The sequence below is a fragment of the Leptonychotes weddellii genome, chromosome 2 (genome assembly GCF_054177405.1).
Source record: "Leptonychotes weddellii isolate Sample4059 chromosome 2, ASM5417740v2, whole genome shotgun sequence".
Taxonomy (NCBI): Eukaryota; Metazoa; Chordata; class Mammalia; order Carnivora; family Phocidae; genus Leptonychotes; species Leptonychotes weddellii.
This window is the reverse complement of record NC_138370.1, coordinates 96,030,757-96,056,838: the sequence shown is the minus strand read 5'-3', so window position 1 is coordinate 96,056,838 and position 26,082 is coordinate 96,030,757. Positions and strand designations below refer to the sequence as shown.

Genomic DNA, 26,082 nt, shown 5'->3' with positions numbered 1-26,082 from the left:
TCAAGTAAGAAAACTGACTGTTGATTTTACCCGTGATGTGTCTTGAAAACATCACCTTTTTTCTTTTTTCATTACCTCCATATTGGAGTAAGCCCTCATTCCCTTTTGCCTCAGATGATTACAGGAGACTCTAAAATCTCCTTCCAATATATCACTCGTACCACCATCAAAATTATCTTTCTAGAAAGCAGACTTGAGCGTGTTATTTCCCTGCTTAAAAATCTTTTCTATCTAATCATCTCTCAGAAGATGGATTCCTTCACATGGCACATGGCTCTTGCACTCCAAAGCTCTAGACTTTATTTCCAGCCTCATCTTCCATCTTCCAGTATCACATCCTTACATTGTCACTACATTAAACTATTTGAAATTTCTCAAATATATGAAGTATTCCCACACTATTATTTAAATTGTATATTGTCCTTGCAAACAAAAGAGTGTATGAATTAAAAAGTATAGAAGCAATGCTGACAAGTGAATACTGGTCGTGTCAGAGCACAGCTATTATTTTAAGAGAATATTTTTTACTTCAAACATAACTCTCTGTTCCTTCAATGTTGAGCTTCTAAAATCTATATACTAGAGCCGTATGTAAATCCTGGAGGCTACTTTAGAAAGAGAGTTAATTTGGCAAATCCATTGATGAAAAGCATTGATGTAATCAATTGAAATAAGGAAACAGAAGACTTTACAAAGATAAATAAATTTAGAAAAGCAAGCATGACACGGATTACAAAATCAAGAATGTTGTATTTGAATTTCAGTTCTATTGCAGGCCTTCTTGACATTTTAAAAGCATTACTGATTCTCAAATCATTATTTTGCTAGGCAATAGCCATTGCCGTCATTTTGAATGTTGATTTTAATAAATAAAGTATTCTTTTAGATGTTTACATTTTTATCCCCTCCCCAGCCTGCCCAATGAATATTCTTTGTGTAATTAATCCATCATGATTAGCAATATATGGCCTACCCCCAAAAGCAAGGACCTCTCTGTCTTTTGGCATTGTTTTCTTTTATCGGAGGATTGACAAGCACAGAATTATTTCACTCACTTGGCAAGCTTCTACCAGTAAGAAGTACAAGTCACAAATCACAGGACACTTATTTACATTGGTTATTCTTTTTCAGCTCACGCACTACAGTGACATTCTAAAGTTAGGCAACTAAATAAGAATTAAGCTTTGGGGCTTTGGATCCAAATCAAACTTGACTCCTTGAGCTGATGTTTCTTTTCTTTTCTTCTGACCCTCTGGGCCTAATTTCTCTGTGTTTACAGTATATGCAAACATGTTTCTCATTAGTGTTTATTTACCACCACAGGAATCACTTTGAACTCTTCTAATCCTGCTGGAAATGTTTTTCTCAAAATAAACCCAGATCACATTGGGTTTTATCGTGTAAATTATGAAGTAAAAACCTGGGAAAGGATAGCTACCAGTCTTTCCATCAGGCACAGGGTAAGAGTAACAGTGGTCGTGAATTGTTTTATTTTTGTTCTAAGGACAGTGTCTTGATGATATTATTTTTTTCAACATGCTTTGCTTCAGGAATTGTGCTACTTACCTCTTTTTCTTCTCCTTTTCAGGACTTTTCTCCTGCTAACCGCGCAAGTCTTATTGATGATGCTTTTGCCTTGGCAAGGTGAGTTTTGGAATGACATTAGACTGTGGATTTTGTCATAAATCTCTTTTCTTGATGAATTGCAATGAAGTTTAAGTATTAATTATAGTTTAAAATATCCAAAGTCACTATTTATAACATTATTGTTTTCCTTAACTCTCTTTTTTAAAACTCACATAAGCCTCATAGCCAAAATACTGAAATTTGCTCTTAGCAGACACACAAAAGCTCACCTACCCTATTGACTTTGAGTAGGGTTCATCTATATCAGAGCCCTTGAGCTAATTAGGAGTGACATTTGCAAGTGCTCAAAAGTGCACCTTCGTAATTTGATTTAATAAAATGACAATGTGTTTCATTAACTTACTTCTATGAGCCTAAGCCCACTGTATGAGTTTATGGCTAGAGTTGTCAACTCTTGTTCAGGTCATTAGGGTAAGAAGAATGAGACATGGTGCTCTAGGATTGATCAGAATTAAGGTACCGCTTAAGAAATTTGACTTTTTTGGTTTTCATGTCTTGAAGGTGACCTACACTTAGAAAAAAAACCCATCAACGTAGATTAGGGAAATGAAGAAGTAGTAACCACAGTATCTTTGAGATTTTTTGTTTTGTTTTGTTTTCAAGTAGTCTGACACTACTAATTCAACAAGTGTTTGTTGAATTTCTGGTACTTCTGTAGGAGCTAGGGCTGGTTTTTAGTGGCCTCATCCTAGATGCAAGCAGTGTACTGAATGAGTGTACTGAGAATGAGATGCTACTTCCTCAGAAAGCCTTCACTGGCCCCTTTGTCTAGGTTGGGTGTCCCTTTCGCAGACCCCTGTGTTTCGCCACAATATTATACTGTCATTTCTTATTAACAGTCCATCTCACCTACCTAATTGTAAGTTATGTGAGGGTAGGCACCCAGATCATGTTCCTGTTTATTTTATTCCCGGCTTCTAACTGTGACTGGCCCAAGGCAGAAGCTCATTAACTATGAGCCAAACACATGTCTGAAAGATAATATACCAGCACTCTAAAGGCCTGGGAGAACTGTTTTCCACAGACTTCCTAGATGAGATACTGGAAGTCAGAAAACCTTCTTGACATTTTTTAAGGAGGGGATGGATAGGGTTATAAAACAGGCTCTGGAACGATTAAGATCTTGGTTCTTTAAAACCTGGAGTAAATTTCTCAACCACTCTCTGACTCGATCTCCTTATGAGAAAAATGGAGATGACCTTAAAAGATTCTTGTGAGAAATAAATGAAATAATGCACGTAAAGCACCTCAAATAATGTCTGGCCTATAGCAAGTGCTTAATAAAGTGTACCACTTGACTGTACCAGACACTGCATAGGCCTGGGAAATTAAGTGGTAAAGGAAGATAATCAATATTATAAAATACAATAGAACCCTTAAGAATTCTTTTGGGGGAAAACTCTCCTAGGAATGCATCATGACTTTTTCCAAAGCTTGGCATCTTGGCTTTTAGCAATTACACAGAACTACAATATCTTTATAATTTAATTCCCATCAAAACACAACGCAGACAGTTCTTTTTGCTTTAAGAAGCGAAAGCCTCTTGAACACGTCTCTATGGGGCACTGTGTATAAAGCAAATAATTCACACAATTGAAAGACTTTCCTTGCATTTGCTCAGCTCCTTGGCCGTAGCCCTGTAAAATTTTGGAAAGATATGGGAAGGAAGAATGTGAAACTCATTTGAAAAACAAAAAATATGTAGAATCACACAGGAACGGGTCTGGAAAATACCTGAGCAATCACCTGAGCTATTCAGTTATCACCCAATTTCCTTCTGTAACACATGAGGGAAACAGGACTCAGGGAAGTAGAGTCCACCAGTGTTAGCTACAGCTAAGTGCAGTTCCCTCAGAAACTTTAGGGAGAAAAAAGGGGAAACATGTAGTTAAACAGTAAGTGCCTGTGATAGGATAAGAAGTTATACAGTTCTACTTGGGTGTTCAAAAAAGAAATGTAACTATCATGTTTCATAAGCAGGGCTAAAAGAGTGCCTCTAAATATAAAAGTATTGTTGATTCCCCTGTCCCCAAATTTGAGGAGCTAGTACTCTTACTGCCCCAGATGAATATCCAGATGGGCTCATTTGTTCAAGACAAGGAATAAAAATTCTCCTAACCACTTCAAGTCCCTCAGACAGGCTTAGTTTGAGTTTGAGCCCAGTTCAGTAAAACGATCAAAGTTACCAACTGCATTTAAAGTTCCTCCCTGCCCCCAACTCAGGCTGGTGTCTGGCCAGCCACCTGCAGTGGGAACCAGGTGCTTGATGTCTTTGCCATTTTGTTGCATGGAACTTCCACTCCTCACTCACCAGGCTGCCTCTGATTCCTCCAGAGCTAAGGCAAGGAGAGCAGGGAGGGAGAGCAGGTGAAGGGAGAAAAAGATCTTGACATGCTGTCTATGTTTGGCCCTCTCTGGACTTTGAAGATGTTTAATACTGACTCATTTTCTTGTGTGCTATTTTCATGGGGTATTTGCCATCCATACCCATTTTTATTGCTAAGAGTCTTTCTCTTGCAGTTCCTTGAAGTGGGTAAGTGAAAACCTCTGAACCACGACTGGCCCATAGGAAGTATTCACATATCTTTTCCCCCAACAAAATCTGGGAGGATGAGCCACCCCATGCAGTCTTATCTCTTCACTCTGAGGTTAGAGCGGTAGTCAGCCGCAGTCTCTTATCCTTTAGATTTCTCAGGGTATCAGACTCCAGGCCACTGTGCCCCCAAACTCCAAGATAAAGGAGGTAAAACTCTTCAAGTGATTTCATCAAAGCCCTTTTTCCTAGGCATTATGTGAGGGGAAAAGCCTCCTGCAACCCCCTCTCCCCTGTGGGAGGAGAGCATTCACAGTACCCTGACAGCTCTCCCCCACGAAGCCCTCTGTTAAAGCCCTCATTCTGCCCCTAGCTTCTCCAATGCCCTTGATAGGCTGGTGATGGGTTATCAGCTAAGGGTCACAAAAATCTCTCCTGACCATGTTCGTTCCAATTTGGTGGGCCTGCATCTTACTTTGGGGTTTAGGCCAACCGGCCTGGTTTGGGGGTTAGGCAAGGGGCCTTGCCAAAACGGAGACAGAAAGAATCCTTTTTGTCCACCTGTTACAGTAGGGTTTTCCTTTTCAATAGCTTCCATTGTGCTCTGTATCCCACTGTGTGCTAAAGCCAGGAAGAGGGTGAGGAATAACATAAGGGAAAGAAGAGAGCACTAGCTAACAAGCCAGTGGGTGGGAGCAGGAGTCTCTAGGTGAGGAAAGAATGGCAGAAAGAATGGCTTAAAAGGCCACCAAAGCTAATGATCCAAACAGAATTTCAGCCTGGCTTCACAAAGCAGGGTCCCAATGATATCCAAGGTGAGGAGCAAGTTAGCAAATAAAGGCCACCAAGTGAACATCAGCCACACCAAGATTACAGACCTCTAGGGTCACTGGTTTTACCATTTTACAGGTGTTTGCCGAGGTAACCAGAGCACAACACAGAATTGGATAAGCCACTTCACCCTCCTACCCCCCCCACCCTCATGCTGCCTTTTAAAGAAAGGAGAAGTAGGGTAATCAGAAAGACTCCAAAAAGAACCTAGTTGTTTGCAAAAAGACTGTTATAAGCCAGAAATCTGAATTTAGTTGGCAAGTGAACACAGAAATCAGGCACAATGGGGACGTTTTGAAATTCTCCATACCACCAAAGGCTTTGCTGGGAAAGAACATGAGCACATCGGCTCAGCTGCATCCACCTAGGCACCTCTCCGAACCGTTTCTAATGTCCCAGTGAAGAGGGACATTTGATAAGACACTATGCTTAACTCAGCTTCTCTGAGGACTGTACTGTACTTCCAGGTCACACCCAGGGAAGCAAAAACAAACCTTTTGTTATAGGATCCCCCAAACTTCCTGGGTGCCTCAGCCCAAGATAGGAAGGCAAGAATTCTCTCATTAGATCCATTTGTCCTTTTTTCCATCAAGTTTGGTGGGAACTTTTGTTAAGTATAGCCTCCATTTTCTCCAGATGATAGGAACTTCTATGATTTAAGTCCATCAGGCATGGCTTTTACTAGATGGATGGAAGATTTTTAAATGAAGAAAATTATTGGAACACCTGGGTGGCTTAGTCCATTAAGTGTCTGATTTCAGCTCAGGTCATGATCACAAAATCCTGGGATCAAGCCCCACATCAGGCTCCCTGCTCAGTGGGGAGTCTGCTTCTCCCTCTCCCCCTCCCTGCTCATGTTCTCTCTCTCTCTCTCGCTCACTCTCTCAAATAAAAAAAAATTTAAAAAGATTTTATTTATTTATTGAGAGAGAGAGGGGGAGGGAGAGAGCACGAGTGAGGGAGAAGAATAGAAAGAAAAGGAGAAGCAGACTCCCCACTGATCAGGGAGCCTGACGAGGGACTCCATCCCAGGACCCTGGGATCCTGATTTGAGCCAAAATCAGATGCTTAACCAACTGAGCCACCCAGGCGCCCAAAAAATCTTTAAAAAAATAAAAATAAAATAAAATTCTTAACCATATCTGACTTTCAGAACTGCTGTATGCCTATGGATTTAACAAATGGAGTTTGAGACTCAAAGTTGCATAAGAATGCTGTCTTAGGTTGAGCTCCCTAGAAGCAGAGTATGAAATGCAGGTTCATGTACATGTAGTTTATTGAGAGAGTCTTCTCATGAAATAGGAAGTATGAAAAGCAGGATGGGGCAGGGATAAAAAGCTGAGCCATGATATGGTCTGAGATGGAGTCTAGCTTTGCCAGAATCCACTAGAAAGCTATGAATTGTGTTGTAGAGTAGGTCCAATTTGAGGGAAGCAGGCTGGCTTGTTGCCTTCCTGAATCAGAAAATTAATGGCATGGGGTCTCCGGAGGGATTGCATTACCTCTTAGGCAAGATGGATCTATTTGGCCGAGGGCTCTTCTCTGAAGAAGGTGGCAGCTGTGAGCCAATAGAGCACTGTAAGGGGATCTGAGAAGGGCACTAGAGATGTCTTTGTTCTCAAAACCAGGTCTTCACATGTGGTCCCATCAGTATCAACACCGACTAGGAGCTTGTGAGAAATGCAAATTCTTAGGCTCTACTCCAAACCTGCTAAATCAGAAACTCGGGCGGGGGGGTCCGGGAGTATATGATTTAATGAACTTTCCAGGTGTTGTTGATAGTTGCTCAAATTTGAGAATCATAATTCTAAATGATACTGCTCTTCCTCTGAGAATCAAATACCAGTAGGAGCTACAGAGTAACATAATTTGTGGGAAAAGAAAAGTACATCAGCTATGTTCTCAAAATGTTATCCCTATAATAACCAGCAAAAATTCACTCCCAGTCCAATGTTCTGACCATATGACTCAGACTTAAAGAACATAAATGATACCAGAATGGAACTATTGCATAATTATCAAGTGTGTTGGAAAAATAAGGCAGTAGGATAGAATATCGATTTTCAACATTTGAATACATAGTATTTTCTCAGAACCTCTAACCTTTGGATAATTGGATTCCCTTCTTACTTCTACTTATGCTACCTAATTAACTTTTTCATCTGGCCCTGGTAATTGAGACCCATTCCTTCTAATCTTTTCACTTACCTAAAATATACAGGCCACTTGGTTTCTGACCAAATGGTCATTCTTCCTAAACTTTCATTATTCTCTTTGCTAAATTGATCCTCAGAGCAACAACTATCATTCATAAACACCTTAAAAATCACTCGCTTGACATGGTTTTGCTCTATCCACCAGGGAAAATAGAGAATCATTAAAATTAGAAAATTCTCAAGTTTCAAATATCAACACAAAATTCTATAATTTTTCTTACTTAACAGACAGACATTCTCAATAAAACACTCCATTTCTCAGTATTATTTGTGCTTTTATTAAGGGAGGCTGCATGCTCCAAAATATAATTCTTTCTAAATGAGATCAGGAACTGAGAAAATAGAAGAAATCAGCTCTCTGAACTGAAAACAAACTCTGTTTCATATCTCATTAGTACAAATCAAATGATGCCAAAGATTTTCATTCTTATCAACCTGTCCAATACTACTAGTTCATCCTCTAATCAAACTCTTGGAGAGAAGTCAAGATATAATTACATCCTTCATTCACAAAATACTTTCAAATATAAATAGCATTCAATGCCTCAGTATTACTAATTCAATAATTCAAAAATTTTTTTTATTTTATTTTTAAAGATTTTATTTATTTATTTGAGACAGAGAGAATGAGAGAGAGAGAGCACATGAGAGGGGGGAGGGTCAGAGGGAGAAGCAGGCTCCCTGCCGAGCAGGGAGCCCGATGTGGGACTCGATCCAGGGACTCCAGGATCATGACCTGAGCCGAAGGCAGTCGCTTAACCAACTGAGCCACCCAGGCGCCCAATTCAAAATGTATTATTTAATTTAAACTTTCAAAATGTAATTTGAAAAGACAGAATTACCATCTAAGGTTCTTTTTAAAACCTAGGCTAAAATTTGAGGCATAACAGATTTCTGAAAACAGTATTTCAAAAGGTTCTAGAATCTCTTTTAAGGAAGAAAAAATTTGATTCTTTAAACTTTGAAATGTCAATAGGAACTTCAAATTTTGTGGAGGAACAAAATCCATTTTTATTTATCAATATTGTTTGAAAATGTATGAAAAAGGAAGTGTTTTAATGGGAAAAACAAGTTCAGTTGGAATGTTTTAAACATTCATAATTCACGAGTATTGTTATGTTTCGTCTTCATATCAAAGGTAAATAATTTCAGTAAGATATAATTATCATGGTGCATTTGTAAATTATTTTCTTATGAAGTATTTTTTAAAGATTTATTTATTTATATATTTAGAGAGTGGTGGGGGGCAGAAGGAGAGGAAGAGAGAAAATCTCAAGCAAACTCCTTGCTCAGCATGGAGCCCGACGTGGGGCTCAATCCTACAACCCTGAGATCATGACCTGAACTGAAATCAAGAGTCTTTTACCTAACCAACTGAGACACCCAGGCGCCCCACATTTATATATTATAATCGGTTTGTGTCTATTCATCAATATTAACCATAGCTGAATGGCTTTTGTTTTATCCAGAACTTTGCCTCAGTGATTTTTCAAATGTACTTTTTAATGTTCTGTCTTCCTCTTTACTATTGAATATATGAAAGCACTAAGACATCATTGTGAACAAACCTCTTTGATTGGGTCCCCCCAAATAAACACATTTTCTTAATTGCTTAATAGAAGGGTTCTCATTAACACTGAATTCTATGATTTCCATATTAGTACTTTTAGTCAAATGAGTACTAGTCTATGGGTGGATTTTTGTTTTGTTTTGTTTTTAGTCTATGGTTTTTAATTAAAGGTTTTTTTTCTCTTCCTTAGAGCTCAACTTCTAGATTATAACATGGCTCTAAACTTGACCAAGTATCTCAGACTGGAAGAAGATTTTTTACCATGGCAGAGAGTAATTTCAGCCATAACCTATATCATTAGCATGTTTGAAGACGATAAAGAGCTATACCCTGTGATTGAGGTGATGTTAATGCTGTATCTTATGACCATAAGTGTGCAGCAATGAGCAGAATAGGGAGATTTCTGAGACAAGGAGCTTCTGAGAGACACAAAAGCACATCCGTGTGCCAAGTGAAATTAAAGGAAAGTACAACGACATGACTAGTCAAACCAGAGCTACTATCTCTCTATTTTTTTCAACTTGAAATGTATCAGTATTTCTGGTTCAGTATACCACTTAATGATATATTTTAGTGTTAGAAAGAACACAAGAATTAATATTTTAGTTACAATAGACAAGATACTAACTAGATCCTATTTTCAATGATTTATCTATGTTAAAATGAATTTATTCTTACTAAAATATAACATTATATTTCCTTATTCTTGCTGCTGTTATTTCCACATTGAGATTTTATTATAGGATAGTCATTCTAAATACTTTGCTTTGGGGTTTCTGCAGCACTTTGGTAGGACACTTGCAATTTTAAGGAAATTCTGGATTCAAAGCTCTAGCTCTTTTACCTACTAAATGAAAGAACTTGGACAAATGATTTAATATTTGTGAGTCTTCATTTCCTTTGTACAATAGGAATGTTGGCACTTCCCTGCCTATGGCAATGGGATAGTATAGATCATATAAAATAAACATCCTTTGTAGATCCAAAGGCGGTATACATATATCAGTTATCACTATTTTTATTTCATCAATACTTTATTAATCTTCTTAGTGCAGTAAGTATGTCAGGTGTTACTCCATTTCTTAGAAATGTTAACTGAAAAGTAGAGGTTAAAAGGGGCTTACCTTAAATTTTATGAAACACTAGAGGATTCCAGGATGTTCTTATCTTCAGAATTGAAGCAAATTTGCCATGTGATAAGAACTGAAAACATCCCTTTCCTAAGGAAAGGCCCAAAGTCCTCTGAACTAGTAGGAAAGAAGATTACAACAGGGGGCTGTAGATCATAATAAATGAGAACCTGTTGATAAATAGTAAATTATTACTCATTGTACATGGTGCTTTTATTTCAGAAATACTTCCAAAGTCAAGTGAAGCCCATTGCAGATTTTCTGGGATGGAATGATGACGGAGACCACCTTACAAAGTTATTTCTTACATTTTTAAAATTAATTTTCATTTAATATTTGTTTGTGTATGTTAAAACATGTTAAAAAGTGCTCATGTCCCCAGCTTTGCATGTGTTTGTTTTTTAAGGTTACTCCGTGCATCCGTGTTAGGGCTTGCGTGCAAAATGAAAGATCAAGAAGCCTTGGACAATGCTACCCAATTATTTCAGCAGTGGCTAAGTGGGACTGTAAGGTGACTGTTCATGTGTTCATTTCTAGAGGAGTTCAAACTTAAAAATGAAGAATTAAAATCTCTGAAACACTGTTTCTTCTTCTAGGCTTCCTACAAATCTCAGGCTTCTGGTATATCGGTATGGAATGCAGAACTCCGGTAACGAGACTTCATGGAACTACACTCTTGATCAATACCAGAAAACTTCATTAGCTCAGGAAAAAGAAAAACTGTTGTATGGATTAGCATCGGTGAACAATGTTACTCTTTTGTCAAGGTAAATTTTTTTTTTCATTCATATGAGTGGCATGTGATGGTTTATGTGTCACGGTCACTTTAAGATGTGAATTAAAGTATGATACATTTCCAAGAACATCTATTAAAACTTATTTTCCTGGCAAGAAACAAAGTATCCATGTAAGAGTGGAATAAAGAAATGTAATCTCATATGAAAACATTCTGGGAGTAGGCAGTTTCTAGTTGTGAGCAGTGGTTCAACATTTTCATTCAGGACCTGGGGTATTTCTCTTTCTGTTCTGCCATCCTCAACATGTTGGATGTCTCATAACCTCTAAAGCTCCAAATGTTTTTCTTTGCACAAATATGTTCAGTGAAAGACGAACAAGAACAAAAGAGTTCCTCCTCACAAGACTTTGTCTTTTATGCTAAAGGTGAGTTATCTCTGCTTCCCCTCATAACCAGAACTGGATCACACTTGATCATTCTGGGTTATACTCTAGGTCTACCACTTGATCATTTGCCACCTAGGATTAACTTGAATTCCTTTGACTGATTTGAGTCATCACCATACTCTGAGGCTGGGGTAGGAGCCTACCTACTTCCCTACTATCAAGGATACCTTGATCCAAGCCCAGAACAAAATTGGTTTCTGTCATCAGAGAAGAAGTATGTGCACAATATGCATACACACACACAAAATGTATTTATATTACACTCAGAAAGACCGCTTGAAGCACACCTATGAGTCTTCTGCCATTACACATATGCCCCAAATCAACTAGCATCTGCCTTAATTCATTTGTTGCTTAGCTATGGTTTCTGAATTATTTACTGCATTCACTTAACCAACACTTATGAAGTCCTTTCTATGTGTAGGTATATAAATTGTGGGAATAAAAATGAATAAGACATGATATCTATCCTTGAGAAACTTATAGCTCATGAGAGAGGCAGAATATAGATAGGAAATTACGATGCAATAAACAGTTTGTAAGAATAACAGGAAGGAAAGCCAACAATACTCCTTCATCATCTTGCTTTGGGGTAGATGTCAATTCTCTTGCTCTTGGCCCTAAAATAGTCTATCAAGAACTTGATCATTTTGCCATTCCATAAAACATCATATTGATCCATTATTTTGATGGCACTGTGCTGATTATCTGATGAGAAAATTAGCAAGTGCTTACATGCCTTACTAAGACTCTTGTGAATTAGAGGATGAGTGATAAGTTCCACAAAAATTCAAGACTACCACTAAAGGTGCAGTTTCTGGAAGTTCAATGGTCTAGAGTATGTCAAGATATTCCCTCTAGGTACAGCTATGGCATAGAGTTAATAAAACCATGAGAGACCATGGACTCTGAGAAACAAACTGAGGGTTCTAGAGGGGAGGGGGGTGGGGGATGGGTTAGCCTGGTGATGGGTATTAAAGAGGGCACGTTCTGCATGGAGCACTGCGTGTTATACGCAAACAATGAATCATGGAACACTACATCAAAAACTAATGATGTCATGTCTGGTGATTAACATAACATAATAAAAAAAAGAAAAAATCTATTGATCTGGTCACTTAATTTATCTTGGACTTCTTTGCATTAGACTATACTTATAGCTAATTAATCTAACCATATAGGTTACTTTAGTTGTTTCTTACAATCTAGGGAAGAACAAGTAAGATGTAACTGCTATTCATTAGAAAATAAAAGAATAAATACTTTCCCTTAATTTACTGGCTCTTTTTTTTTTTTTTAGTTCAGGGGGGTAATAGTTAAATGGGTGAAGTGCTTATATACAATAAATTCAATTAATTTTTTAAAAGTTTATAGTTAACATTTTGAATTATTTTTCTATTTGTGTTTTCTTAGATATTTAGATTTGCTCAAGGACCCAAACCTAATTAAAACCCAGGATGTGTTTACAGTCATCCGATATATCTCATACAACAGCTATGGGAAGAATATGGCCTGGAATTGGATTCAGCTCAACTGGGAATATCTAGTCGACAGGTGGGATAATCAGATAATGGCTTGTTGTTCTCTTTGTTTGATACCATCAACAAGTTCTTTCTTTTTCTCTTTGTTGTACTTTCTCTGACATCTATACAATATCTGGAATGGCATATAGTTAGAAGTAAAGGATCATGGTATTTTCCTTCTAGGGAAGCAATAAACTAGTTGATTTTAGGCCTAATTCCTTTTCTGGAAATTATTGTTTCCAACTGATCTACAGAGTTCTGAAATCTGGAGAGATGCCTAAATTGTATTATTTTTAGTTTGGTTAAAACAAGTTAAGGTAACTCTCTCTGTTGTGTTAGCACCTACTATCATGCCAGGCACGTATTTAATTCTCAAGATTTAATGAAAATGAAGCGAGTTTCTGGACTTGGGTTCAAATTGGAGGCTTATATCTTACTGAGCTTATATGGATGATAACTTTTATCTCCCTTGACCAGATAATTATACTTTAGGTATTAAAGGGACCTATATTTCCCAGGCAATAGCAATTTTAAAATGGGAAGTAGAAAGGACAAGAGAGGAGCAAATCAAACTAAAGAGATGCTTTCCCAAATTTCTTATTTCTTCAGCCCCATTTAGAAGAAATGTTGCTATTCTTGGTCCTAATCCTCTAAATTTAGTGGTTTTTCCTATTAAAATTTTTTTTACAGACTATAAAGTAGAATCTAGATTATATATCCAAATAAATGTGTAAACATTGACCAAAAGACCCTTACTGTCTGTAATCCCCACACTGGGAAACAAGTTATCCTCCCCTAATCGCTCCTGTTTTCCCATCAGCACTACCTCATTGATAATGACTGCCTTATCAGAAATTCTAACTATGAAGATAACTTTTATTTCCATTCTCTTTTCTACCCCACAATTCATCAGGCTGCCATAGGTTCATTCACATTTCTCATCGTTCTGAGATCCAGATTATATCTGTATCTTTCAACTAAGATACCCTACATTGCTTGTGCCTATTTGTGATGAAATTTTGCCTTTTCTGTTCTTACAGTGATGGAGTGTAACTGTTCATCCATCTCTATAAAAATTAACTGGCATGTATGTGTGTGTGTGTGTGTGTGTATGATGCTTTGTCCATCTGTTTATAACTGTTTCAATGAAACGCATGACTTAGAATTAATAAATCTTCCTATTGAGAACATGTTATCTGAAGGTAACACTTCATGTTATGCAAGCCAGTACATTGCATTTGCTTAATATATGCCTACTGAAATGTACTGAGTATTTTGTTTTAATCAAAAAGACTATAAGTCTTTCATTTTTTTGGTACATGATGCAGGAAACCTATGCAGATGAAGAAGAATGCTTACTTTTGAATTATTGTAAAAAGATAAGTAAATAATGTTCCATTTTGCATAATAAAATGGCGAGTCCCTTATTGTTTATTAAATATAAAGTACTTTTCAAGGCCTATTTGAATAGTTTTGGTGTGATTTATTTCAAAGAAGATATTTTTCATTTTAAAAAATTAGTTCATTGTCATACCTCTTAATAATTAATAACTAGAAAAAACAGGTGTTATTTTGTCATAAAAGTCATAAACATCTGACCCTAAAATAAATTAATTAGACCTAATCCTGAATTTTAAAAAAAAATAATAAATTGATATACTATTCCCAGTGCTAGTTCCAAAACCCTTGCTCAAGGCTTTTCATATTTCTTCATAGTCTAATGAATTAATTCTCATGAGGTATTATTTCACATAGCCTCAAACATAAAAGTATATTACAACCACATGTTGGACACAAAAATAACACCCAATATTAATTATGGTTAGTTTGAATAAATAGAACTTCCCTGCTAAAATTGGATAGGATGAATTAAACAAAAATGAGCAAGCTTTATACAAATATTTCCAAACTCTTGAATATTTTCCAGAATTCAGGATGAGTGATTTTCCTGCCTAGGTTCCTGAACAATTTATTGTCGTCCTAAAATAAATAAGCTGCTTTTTTACAAAGGGTTTTGTCATGTAATTTTTATGACAACTGATGGCCACACCACTAATGCCCTTTCTAGTTTGAGACTTCATCAAAAAGTTCCAAAGATATTTCTGCAATTAGTCTTTGCTTTCGTTTATTCCAGTAAGGTCTTAGATGAAACTGTGAAGATGAATGAACTCAATAAGTCAGTAGTGTGGTGTGCTAAGGTTTGATTTTAATTTATGACTATGGTTGAAAATTAAGTCAATGGGACATGACTGAAACCATTTAAAGACTGCCTCAAAGACAAAGAAAATTAGTAAGAATTTAATTAAAAGTTTTATGTGCATTGAAATAATTTCTTTTGGGTAATATAATAATACTTATGTAAGTATTAAGTCCAAGAAGATGATTGTTATATAATATTATTTTTTAATATTTAAGATAAATCCTTATTTTAGTTTTAAAAGTAATTAACATGATAAATATACAGCATGTTTCCCTTTAAATGTAACACTTTATATGCTATTGGTTTATTGGGATAAACATATTTTGTTCTTACATTTTTATTATTTATACAGGGAGTTGCAGTCTCTATTCAATCTATTCATTGCTAGTTCCCCAAAATATCCTCTAATTTGTAGTCACTAGGAACAAAACAGAAAAGGAATATTATAGAGTTATAGAAGGTCACTGAGAAAAATTGTTTTCTTACCTCTAATTAACAGACTTTCTTTGAATCTACAGAATATCATTATAGCAACTTAGTGTGATTTCCTTTTTTAAATCCCCCATTTTCTTATTATAAAATGGGTAGGTATTTTTTTGCACAAAATACAGATAAGCAAATATAGGGATATAAAAATCACCTGTGATTCCACCACCTAGAAATAACCCTTGTCAGGAGCGCCTCAGTGGCTCAGTCGTTAACTGTCGGCCTTAGACTCAGGTCCTGGGATCCAGCCCTACATCAGGCTCCGTGCTCAGTGGGAAGCCTGCTTCTCCCTCCTCCCTTCCCTCTCCTTGTGTTCCCTCTCTCACTGTCTCTCTCTCTGTCAAATAAATAAATAAATAAATAAATAAAATCTTTAAAAAGAAGTAACCCTTGTCACACTACTGTTTTCCTTGAGACATTTTTCTATGGCTGTTTATTTACAGAAATGAAATCATATGATGCATATGGTTTTATAACCTGCTTCTCCCCCTGCATCATCCTCTATCGTGGATGTCTTTTCATGTCTTTAAGTATGCTTCCTCAATGTTATTTTTGATGCTCAATCATATTTCAGTGTATAGATATATCTTAGTTTATTTAGCCAATCTCTATCTGTTGGATAATAAAACTGTTCCAAACTTTCTGATGAATGTTGCAGAATGGCCACCCAGAAAAAAATTTACTATTAACTTTGCCCATTTTTCCAACCCTTGCTAACACTGAGGGCTGTCTTTAGAAATATCCTTGCTAATAAAAGACCTAAATGTGAGATAGGAAACCATCAAAATCTTAGAGGAGAACACAGGCAGCAAGGTCTTTGACCGTAGCCATAGCAATTTCTTATTAGACATGTCACCAGGGGCAAGGGAAACAAAAGCAAAAATGAACTATTGGGACTTATCAAGATAAAAATATTCTGCACAGCGAAGGAAACAATCAACAAAACTAAAAGGCAGCCTACTGAATGGGAGAAGATATTTTCAAATAACATCTGATAAAGGGGTAATATCCAGAATCTATAAATAACTTATCAAACACAACACCCAAAAAACAAATAATCCAGTTAAGAAATGGGCAGAAGATATGAACAGACATTTTTCCAAAGAAGACATCCAGATGGCTAACAGACACATGAAAAGGTGATCAGCATCACTCATCATCAGGGAAATACAAATCAAAACCATGATGAGATACCACCTCACACCTGTCAGAATGGCTAAAATTAACAACACAGGAAACAAAAGATGCTGGCAAGATGCAGAGAAAGGGGAACCCTCTTACAGTGTTGGTGGGAATGAAAACTGGTGCAGCCACTCTGGAGAATAGTATGGCTGTTCCTCAAAAAGCTAAAAATAGAACTACCCAATGATCCAGCAATTGCACTACTAGGTATTTACTCAAAGGATACTAAAATACACATTTGAAGGAATACATGCATCCTTGTCACCTCACTTCTGTCCTATTTCTACTTCACCAAGCTCTAAATGTTGTTCTTATCTCTTCATCTTCATTGCCAGAGTCCAATCTACCACTACCTTTTGCTGGGACTCCCCAATGTCTATAGCATCATTATCAACAATAACCAAACTATGGAGAGGGGCCAAATGTCCATCAACTGATGAATGGATAAAGAAGAGGTGGTGGATGGGATACTACTCAGCCATCAAAAAGAATGAAATCTTGCCATTTGCAATGACCTGGGTGGAGCTAGAGTATATTATGCTAAGCAAAATAAGTCAGTCAGAGAAAGACAAGTACTATAGGATTTCACTCATATGTGGAATTTAAGAAACAAAACGGATGAGCATTCAGGAGGGGAAAAAGAGAGATGGGGGAAACAAATTCTGAGAGACTCTTAACTATAGAGAACAAACTGAGGGCTGATGGAAGGAGATGGGAGGGCAATGGGATAGATGAGTGATGCGTATTAAGGAGGGCACTTGCTATGATGAGCACTGGGTGTTATGTGTAAATGATGAACCAATGAATTCTCCTCCTGAACCAATACTGAACTGTATGTCAAATAACTAGAATTTAAATTAAAGAAAAACAATATCCTTGCTAACTGAGTATATAAAAACTGATATCTCATTTTATTTTCTTTATTTTTTTATTTTTTTAAAGATTTTATTTATTTGGCAGAGAGAGAGTTAGCGAGAGCCAGAACACAAGCAGGGGGAATGGGAGGAGGGAGAAGGAGGCTTCCCGCTGAGCAGGGAGCCCGATGCGGGGCTCAATCCCAGGAACCCGGGATCATGACCTAAGCCGAAGGCAGACACTTAACGGCTGAGCCACCCAGGCGCCCCTGATATCTCATTTTAAATTATAATCCTTTTATCCAGTAAATACTGTATAACATCTACTAAAAGCTAGGCACTGCACTTGGCATTGAAGATACAATAGTAGAAACAGACCTGGATCTCTGTCCTCATGGAGCTTAGGATCTGGTAATGGAGGCCAATATTAATTAAAGAATCACACAAATGTATGTACAATTAAGACTGTAATAACTACAAATAGAAGAAGTTCTGGTCACACTGAAAGAGTGTAAAAGGGGAACTGACCAAGTCAAGAGAATTTGGACATTAAGGGCTTCCCTAAGGAAGTGATGGTTGAGCTGAATTCTAAAGGAAGAGCAGGAGTTACTTAGTTGAACAGGAAGTGAAGCATTCCTGGCTGAATACCTTCTATCAGAAAAGAGAAAAGATAAGGGCCAAACTTTGCAGGGTCAGATGTAAGATCTGGGCTGTTGTTGTAAGAGCAGTGCTAAATCACGAAAGGGTTTTAAGTAAGAAAGTGAAATGCTTGATTTTACTTTGAAAAGAAAGCTCTGGTGGTAAAACACAGACCTAGGTGGGGGCCAGAGTGAATTTGAGAAAAGCGGTCAGAGAGCTATTGGAGGAGTCCCAGCAAAAGGTAGTGGTAGATTGGACTCTGGCAATGAAGATGAAGAGATAAGAACAACATTTAGAGCTTGGTGAAGTAGAAATAGGACAGAAGTGAGGTGACAAGGATGCTTTGGTTTCTAGAAAAGGTAAGGAGAAGGAGAACAATGAATTCAGTTTGCTATTTATGATGTCTTTGAGTCTCTTTTGAGATGTTGAAGTGGAGATTGTTTCAAGGAAGTTATAGTCCCTTGTCAAATGCTACTTAAGAATTGAGTAAATCCAAGACCGAAAAGTGCCCATTAGATTTACTGGCATAAAAGCTATTGGTAACTCTAGAAAGAGTTTTTCAGGGGAGTGATGGTGGCAGAACCCAAATTGAAGCAAATTAATTAATCAATCAATGGAGAGGAAATGAAGATATGAAATGTAGAGAACTCTCTTGCAAAGTTTGACTATGAATGGGGAGGTGAGAGAAAGGATATTAAGAGAGATGCCAGATCAAGGAAGAGAATTTTTTTCTTTTTCTTTGTGGAAGATAGTTTTAATATGTTTAATATATTTTAAAGCTGATGAGAAAGAGCCAGTGAAGAATGGGAGATTTACTATGTAAGACAGAAAAGATTCTTTTAAAAATAAAATTTTTAAGAAAGTGGGGAGAAGTTGGAGCCAATGCACACATAATAGAAGAAAAACAGGTGTCTTTGTATGTCTGTAAACTAAAAGATGTAAGAGTTACTATGTATTTTCTCTGTGAATTAGAAGACAAGGTCATCTTTGTTGGAGAAGGAGGGAAGCAGGAGAATGTCTGGAGGTTTGAAGAGAGTGAAAATACTTGAAAAAAGTAATTCAAGGATTAAGAGAATGAATTGACCAGGGTAATGTAGGAGGACTCTCATTGTGGAGGGTCCATTTAAGATTGATATTCATGAATTTATAGTGAAACATTTTGGAAAAAGTTGGGTGACTTCCCTTGGAAGATTAGCCACCTGGCACAAACACAGAGGAAATGGGCAGTTGATTTCATCCAAAGCTGGAGTTTTGCTAGAAACAAGTTATTAAACTGTAAGGAAGTTTAGGGCTTAGGAAAAAAAAAATGTTATTGAGAGTGGTAGACCATGGAATCTAAACTATGTAAGGAAACAAGTGCAGGAAAAGGAAGAGCTGATGGTCCAGGAGAAAGTAGAGCTAGGGATGATCAATAGGCCAGAAATCCAGATGAAGTCAGAGAATGGTCATAGTGAAAACTGAAAGGTAAATTTTATCATGTCTCTAAATTTTAGAGACAGTGTACTTATTGATGATCGCAAGGTATGATCATGGGAATTGGCGGCCAAGGTAAAGAAAATATCACTGGGAATGAGAATGTTAAGAAACTAAGGAGCTGGGATATTATATTTACCATCCATGTGGACCTTGAAATCACAGCTTGGAATAGAGAGGAAGACTAGGAGTCAGGTGCTAAAGTGTATCACAATTTAGGTGAGGGAGAATAACTAGAAGGAACAGAGGTTTTTAAAAAGAGTGGAGAAATAATGGTCTGGAATCCACAATGGGGGAGCATGAGCACATCAAGTCCATTTCTGACCTGCTTCTATGAAGGATGTGGGGAAAAAAAACGTTCTCCAAATAAGAAGAAATATTCCCTGGAAAGGGATAGTTCCAGAAGGCTAGGTGGAAGGGATCAAGAGATTGGGAGATCTCGGAGTCTGTCAGGGGCGAGGAAGTACAGCATATACATTATTGGGGCAGTGTTGAGAATAGATGCCTCAGAGTCTTATATTTGGGATAATGACTGTTGACATTAAGTAAAGGGAAATCGCTTACATTAGACTAAGACATGAGAGATGAAAGACATGGTGGATTTCAATTCAATGACGTTTATGATAAGAGTGAGCACTGGACCTAGTTCACTGAAAATCATTATTAATTATTAGAACATTTCCTCTTTTTTCCCATTGGTACATTTTCTCTTTATGTTTCTTTTGCAAACTGCTGATTCATTTCTTTGACAATTTCACATTGGTGTATTTCTCGCTTTTACCAATTTGTAAGTGTTCGTTGTATAGTGAAAATATTTGCTCTTTCCACAACAAAAAAAATGAATTTTGACTTAATTTTATGAGCTTTTTAGCATAAAAATTTAAAAAATACATACGACAAAGTTTGTTAGCTTTTAACTCCATGGCTTCTGCTTTTGTTATGTGATAATTTTGAAATGTAAAATTTCTTCTACTGTTTGTTTACCTCTCCCTATAGCGATATGTTTTCTTTTATCCTTCCTCAGCATTCCAGTGGTTCAAAGTTAATACATAATTCTTGTGGTTGTTTTTCTCACACTGTGATTGGTTGCGATGAGATTTTTATCTGTATCACAATCATTTGTATTATGGTCTGTAAGGAAATCTCTGATTCTTGCTCTTTATGAGAGAAAGTACAACAAGGACAGGAATAGAGTATCATCTCTAAAATCCTATCTTTACATTTAGCTTCAAGTGTCTTTGCATGGCCTGACTAATATAGATCATATAGGCTGATACAGACTAATATAGTAGGCGAGTAGCTAATAAAGCTTTTTGAAAGAAGAATAAATAGCTTATATTCAAATTTCTGTACCTGCGGGAAGATGCATGGAGGATTTGTCAGGGTAAAGGGGACTAGAGCTACTTTGCTGTATGGGAAACACAGAAACGCTGCAACGGACATACATAATTATTTCTCACTCATGTTAGTCTCCTGAAGTGAACACTCAAGTCATTAAAGGGTTCTGCCCCACAAGGCCTTAGGGCCTTATCCTGTTGGTGTGGCTGAAGCTTGGAAGAAAGGGAAAAAAAAAAACAACAAGAAGTCGAGGGCAAGCAATTTTCCTTGACTTAAGCGAGGAGGCAGAGGTTGAACTCCTGTCCCGCTGATGAGAACTGAGGCGCCCGACCGCACCTAGCTGTGAGGGAGGCGGAGAAATGTAATCTCCATAGGGGTTCTCCTGTGCGCAGGACAAAAGAACAGATCGGGGGGAGTCCATCCAGCGGTCCACCACATCTGGGGTGGTGTTGTGGCTCTGTCTACAAAAAGGCTGAAGGATGTACTAAGAATTTTTCCTGAATAGAAATTTTAGATTAAATGTGTTTACTTACTGTGTTTGCTTACTTTGAAAATTACCGTTTTTAAAAACCCGCAAAATCAAAAGGAAATGTCTGCATCTAGAGAAAGGATTTAAAGTTCTTGACACTTATATTCCCTCTTCCTTCTTTAAATTTCTCTTCAGATATACACTCAATGACAGAAACCTTGGCAGGATTGTCACCATAGCAGAACCTTTCAACACTGAATTACAGCTCTGGCAGGTATGAAGTTAAATCCCTCTAAACTTGTCCAGGAATAACAGAATTAAACTTTTTTTTTTTTTTTCAAATGGAAATGGCATTTTCTCTATTCAGATCTCAGAGGACAAGGAGAAAGTAATAATTTTTATATCTAATTAAATGTAGACTTATTTTTTCTAAACTAAAAACAATTCAAATAACCAAGAAACAAAGTGTAAAAGTTGAGAAAGCTGAGGCCTTGAGAGGCATAGAAGGCCACCTGAGACCTTTCGGCTTACCAAAGCGTGGACAGTATGTTTCCCCTTCCTTCGTAATTGTAACTTGGAATAAGATGGTCAAGATTTGATTCCTTTCAAAATTCATAGTTTTGGAATTTAAAGATGTTTAGGTTTCAAATATCTCAGTTCCCAGAGGGCAAAATGTTTATTAATATTGGAAAATTGAGATTGTGTGAATTTTCAATGTCTGTATATTACCTATTGGAATGTTAACATTTCTTCTGAACAAAATAATTCTTATTTTTGTTAAGTGGCAAACAATACTATGATTGAGTTTGGGGGAAGGTTTTGGAAGGAAGACGAAAGAGAGAACCAAGATTAACAGAGATGTTATTATGAGGCCTTAATAAAGGAGCTGAAAGTATATTAAAATATTCCCAACCCCTGGAGTGAAAGGCTAAGCAAAGCCCGCATCCCACAGACTGGGTTTTCCAGGGAGCAGGCTGAGGAAGGCACAGAAAATAGAGAAGCAGCAGAAGCTCCGAGGGGCACGCAGCCGCTGGTGTGCTGCTCTCCTTCCCCAAGAGGGCAGATCCTCTCTAGACCTGACGTGCTGCCCAAAGTCCAAAAGCCACAGGCGACAACTGCCAATCTGAGAGACGGGCTCAGTCTAATTGATGCACCAGTACATGTAACTCAGTGTTGTGCGATGAGAATGAATTTCAAGGAAGAAGGAAACCAATCTAGCTTGTAAAAGAAGCCTTGAAGACTATTGGGCTGAAGATGACTTTCTTAATTATTGTCCTCTCTTTTCTAGATGGAGAGCTTTTTCAAAAAATACCCAGATGCTGGAGCAGGAGAAAAACCTAGGGTGCAAGTGCTGGAAACAGTGAAAAACAATATCGAGTGGTTAAGACAAAATAGAAACACCATAAGACAGTGGTTTTTGGATTTACCTTAAGAATGGTTGATGTGCCCAAATATCATATTTTAATTTTGTGAATCTATTGTTTCTCCTATTATATCTTTGGTGGCCGAATTTATAAGCACGGTGGGGGGAAACTTATACGCAGATACTGCTTTTGCGAAGTAATGTGTTTCTGTGTCTTGCAAAGCTTTTAAATTGTTTATGAAGGAAGATACTAATAGAGTAGTTAATGCACTCAGGGATTTCTTCTAAGTGTACTTCATAGGAGATTCTTTGCAAACTACAGAGAATTTAATAGCCATTTTCATGTCTCTAACTATCATTCTTTATATCTTAAATCTGTGAAAATAGAACAATTTGGTCTTAGCTTTACATTTTTAGTACCAAAGAAACACCCCTTAATCTTCTTTCTTGATTGAATTTTAAAGCTTAAATACCAGTACTTGAGGGACCAAAGTTACCATCTTAATATTTATTTTATTATTCAGAATTACACATATCTAATACCATTGTATTCACATGTGTCTTACTCCTTTAAATCCTACCAAAGTAACCCAGGTTTAAATTTTACTCAAGGATTGCATGAATTAACCAAAGAAATGGCTATTGCCTTCACTATAAAATCAACAAGAGAACTCTCTTCTCCTTTTTAAAATAAATCTGAATGATTAACCTGAAGAAAATATGTTGTTGTTTTACTCTCAAATAATAATGACTACAGCATTCCCCAAATAATTGAGTGTGAGGCAAATGCAGTTCAAGAACCTAGCCTTTTTCATGTTTGGTACTCTGTTGTCCTGTTCCATTCCCTACAAAGCTCCTTCAAATATGCTATGACATTAGAGGGAAGATAGTGCTTAACTTTGCTCCGTGGATTTTAGAGAAAAAAGGCTAAATAATTGGAGACTGGTCAGGAAAAAGAGAAGGCTGATTATTCCATAAAACTAAATGGAATTAGAATTTAGCTTTGATCTAACCTAGCAATCTAAGTGTGAAAATGAGGAAACCCATGTGTGTCTCCAGCATGACTCTGCATATCTGAGGATATATCTTCTTATAGATAACTTTTATGTATAAGCCCTTAGATCCTAATCCATACAGAATAGCACTGATCAAATTTATATTCGTGACTTGATTAAAGACATCAGTTTTGTAGAAGCTGGTGGCAAGAATATGTTTAATATGGCACTTGATGCCTAGTAGATCCACAATTTAAGTCCAATAGACAGCAAAGAAGGTAAATGACTATATTTCAGTCTGCTATATCTAGAAAATCTAAATTTATTTGGAACTTTCAGAAGTATAAAATAATTTAAGATTGATTTGATGATAATTGAAGCACATGAAAACAATCAAAATCTTAGCTTTGACTTTATCTACATAATAATGTGCCTTAATTAAATACTCTCAGACTTTGTAAACTTTCCTACTGCTATTTTTTTAATTATTGCTTCTCAACCTACACAGCTAAACTGACAAATTCAAAGCAGACTGGAGGGGAGGGATTTAAAAAAAAAAGAAATTTCCAGACCAGAACTTTAAAAATATTATTTTAAATGACTTCAGAAGAAAAAGCACATTGACACCATAAATCATCAGGAAAGCCCTACTATCCTCATGAGGGTTAACAGCCTAACTTCAAATTAATCACAATCAAAACCAGCACTTGAAGTCTATGTATTGTTTCAAGTCGACAAATAAGAAGGGGTTGTCCTGCTTTATGTAATAAACACATTAAAAAAAAAATAAGTTTGAGGGGGATGGTAAATAAAACAATTCCAACTTGCCTCCAAGTCATTCTGTTTCATTCCATTTTAAGCACTAACATGGAAAATGAATTATTTAGTTCTCTTTGCATCACGTGCAAAAGAGCCGCGCACACTCTGTCATAATAACTTCACTAGTCCATCAGGCCCTTCTCAAACAGCATCTGCTTTTTAAAAGGCTGATGACCGATAGACCTATGCCGAAAACAATTTACTACTCTGCTTGCTTGGTTTGTCCTGATTTCCACAAGGGAGGAAAATTAGTATATTGTTTCCAAAATTAAACTGTAGTAAGCCATCAACTTTTAAAAATTAAATGGAAGAAATGATCAGCAAGGTCATGTAGCAAGGAGCAGGGTAGTGTTATTGCCTTGGATCTAGGCAGTCTACTCCTGTATTCCAGATCATTGCCATGCACCCACATAAAAAAAAAAAAAAGGAGCCATAATAATGACAATAAAAGCATCTACTATGTATTCGGTGATTATTATTTCCCATACATTCAGGCTTTACCTGCATTCTTGCATTTCATTCTCACAGCAACCCGTATCTATTATAGGGGCACCTGGGTGGCTTAGTCAGTTAAATGTCCAACTCTTGATTTTGGCTCATGTCATGATCTCAGTTTCATGAGATCAAGCCCCATGTCGGGCTTTGTGCTGGGCGTGGAGCCTGCTTAAGATTTTCTCTCCCTCTCCCTCTCCCTCTCTTTCTCTTTCTCTCTCTCTCTCTCCCTCTCCCTTTTTCTCTCTCTCTTTCCCTTTCAAAAAAAAAAAAGAAAAATATCTATTATATTACATCTATTATATTGTTTCAGGTACCGGTTGGCCTAGATTCAGGAATGGATTTAGAAGACAGATGGAAGGGGGGAGCCTGGGTGGCCCAGTCAGTTAAGCGGCTGACTCTTGATCTCAGCTCAGGTCTTGCTCTCAGGGTTGTGAGATCAAGCTCCATGTTGGGTTCCATGCTGGGCATGGAGCCTACTTAAAAAAAAAAAAATAGAAGACAACTGGAAGAAAAATTGAGTCAGGGGATTAATGGATGGGGTGAAACACATGGGGCAAGGAGAATGTGGGAAGTCATTGACTAACTTCAGCAAATGACAATACTTTGACCTGATACTCCCCTGGAAAGCCTTTAAATACTATTTGCTACTTACCTGAATAAAATGTTTCTTTCCTAATGGCAATTTAGGTTGTCTGATTTGAATTGTATCTGACAATATGCTAGACGTTGTCTATTGTAACTGCGCTTCCATTTCTCGCATCTTCTCTGTCCCCATCCTCCTGTATTGCCAAGCTGGGATGCCAAAAATGACGCTTCCCTGGCTTTCACATGATTTAAGTTCTGCCAGTGATAAGCACTTCTATGAGACTTGAAAGAAAAGAGAGAAGAGAGGCTGTTCTTCCTTTTCAGGAGAGTGCAGGGGAAAGCAGTTTCTGGGGTAGATGTGAGTTGACAGCTTCTGAACTCATGTGTATTTGCCACCTCTATGGTGCAGGGAAGCTCTGATGAGACACTCATGGTTTACTCACTTCTGGATGATACTAGCAGTTTCTGATCTCTGGAGAAGAATGGTGGTGATATGCAACCTTGAAACCAGAAGCCTGGCACTAACCCTCTGACTTCTATTCTTCCTGCACT

The 26,082-nt window shown here is 37.2% G+C and overlaps 1 protein-coding gene across 1 annotated transcript in view; it reads left to right on the top strand.

The window, feature by feature from the left end:
* Nucleotides 1-25,627, top strand: part of ENPEP (glutamyl aminopeptidase) — an 88,555-nt gene extending 62,928 nt beyond the window's left edge. Inside the window, exons 12-20 of the mRNA XM_081811992.1 lie at nt 1,324-1,460; nt 1,589-1,644; nt 8,988-9,138; nt 10,150-10,223; nt 10,334-10,438; nt 10,524-10,694; nt 12,523-12,663; nt 21,469-21,547; nt 22,562-25,627. Of these exons, the coding sequence (XP_081668118.1) occupies nt 1,324-1,460; nt 1,589-1,644; nt 8,988-9,138; nt 10,150-10,223; nt 10,334-10,438; nt 10,524-10,694; nt 12,523-12,663; nt 21,469-21,547; nt 22,562-22,705 (1,058 nt within the window). The 3' untranslated portion in view covers nt 22,706-25,627. The remainder of the gene's footprint in view (nt 1-1,323; nt 1,461-1,588; nt 1,645-8,987; nt 9,139-10,149; nt 10,224-10,333; nt 10,439-10,523; nt 10,695-12,522; nt 12,664-21,468; nt 21,548-22,561) is intronic.
* The last annotated feature ends 455 nt before the right edge of the window (nt 25,628-26,082 follow it).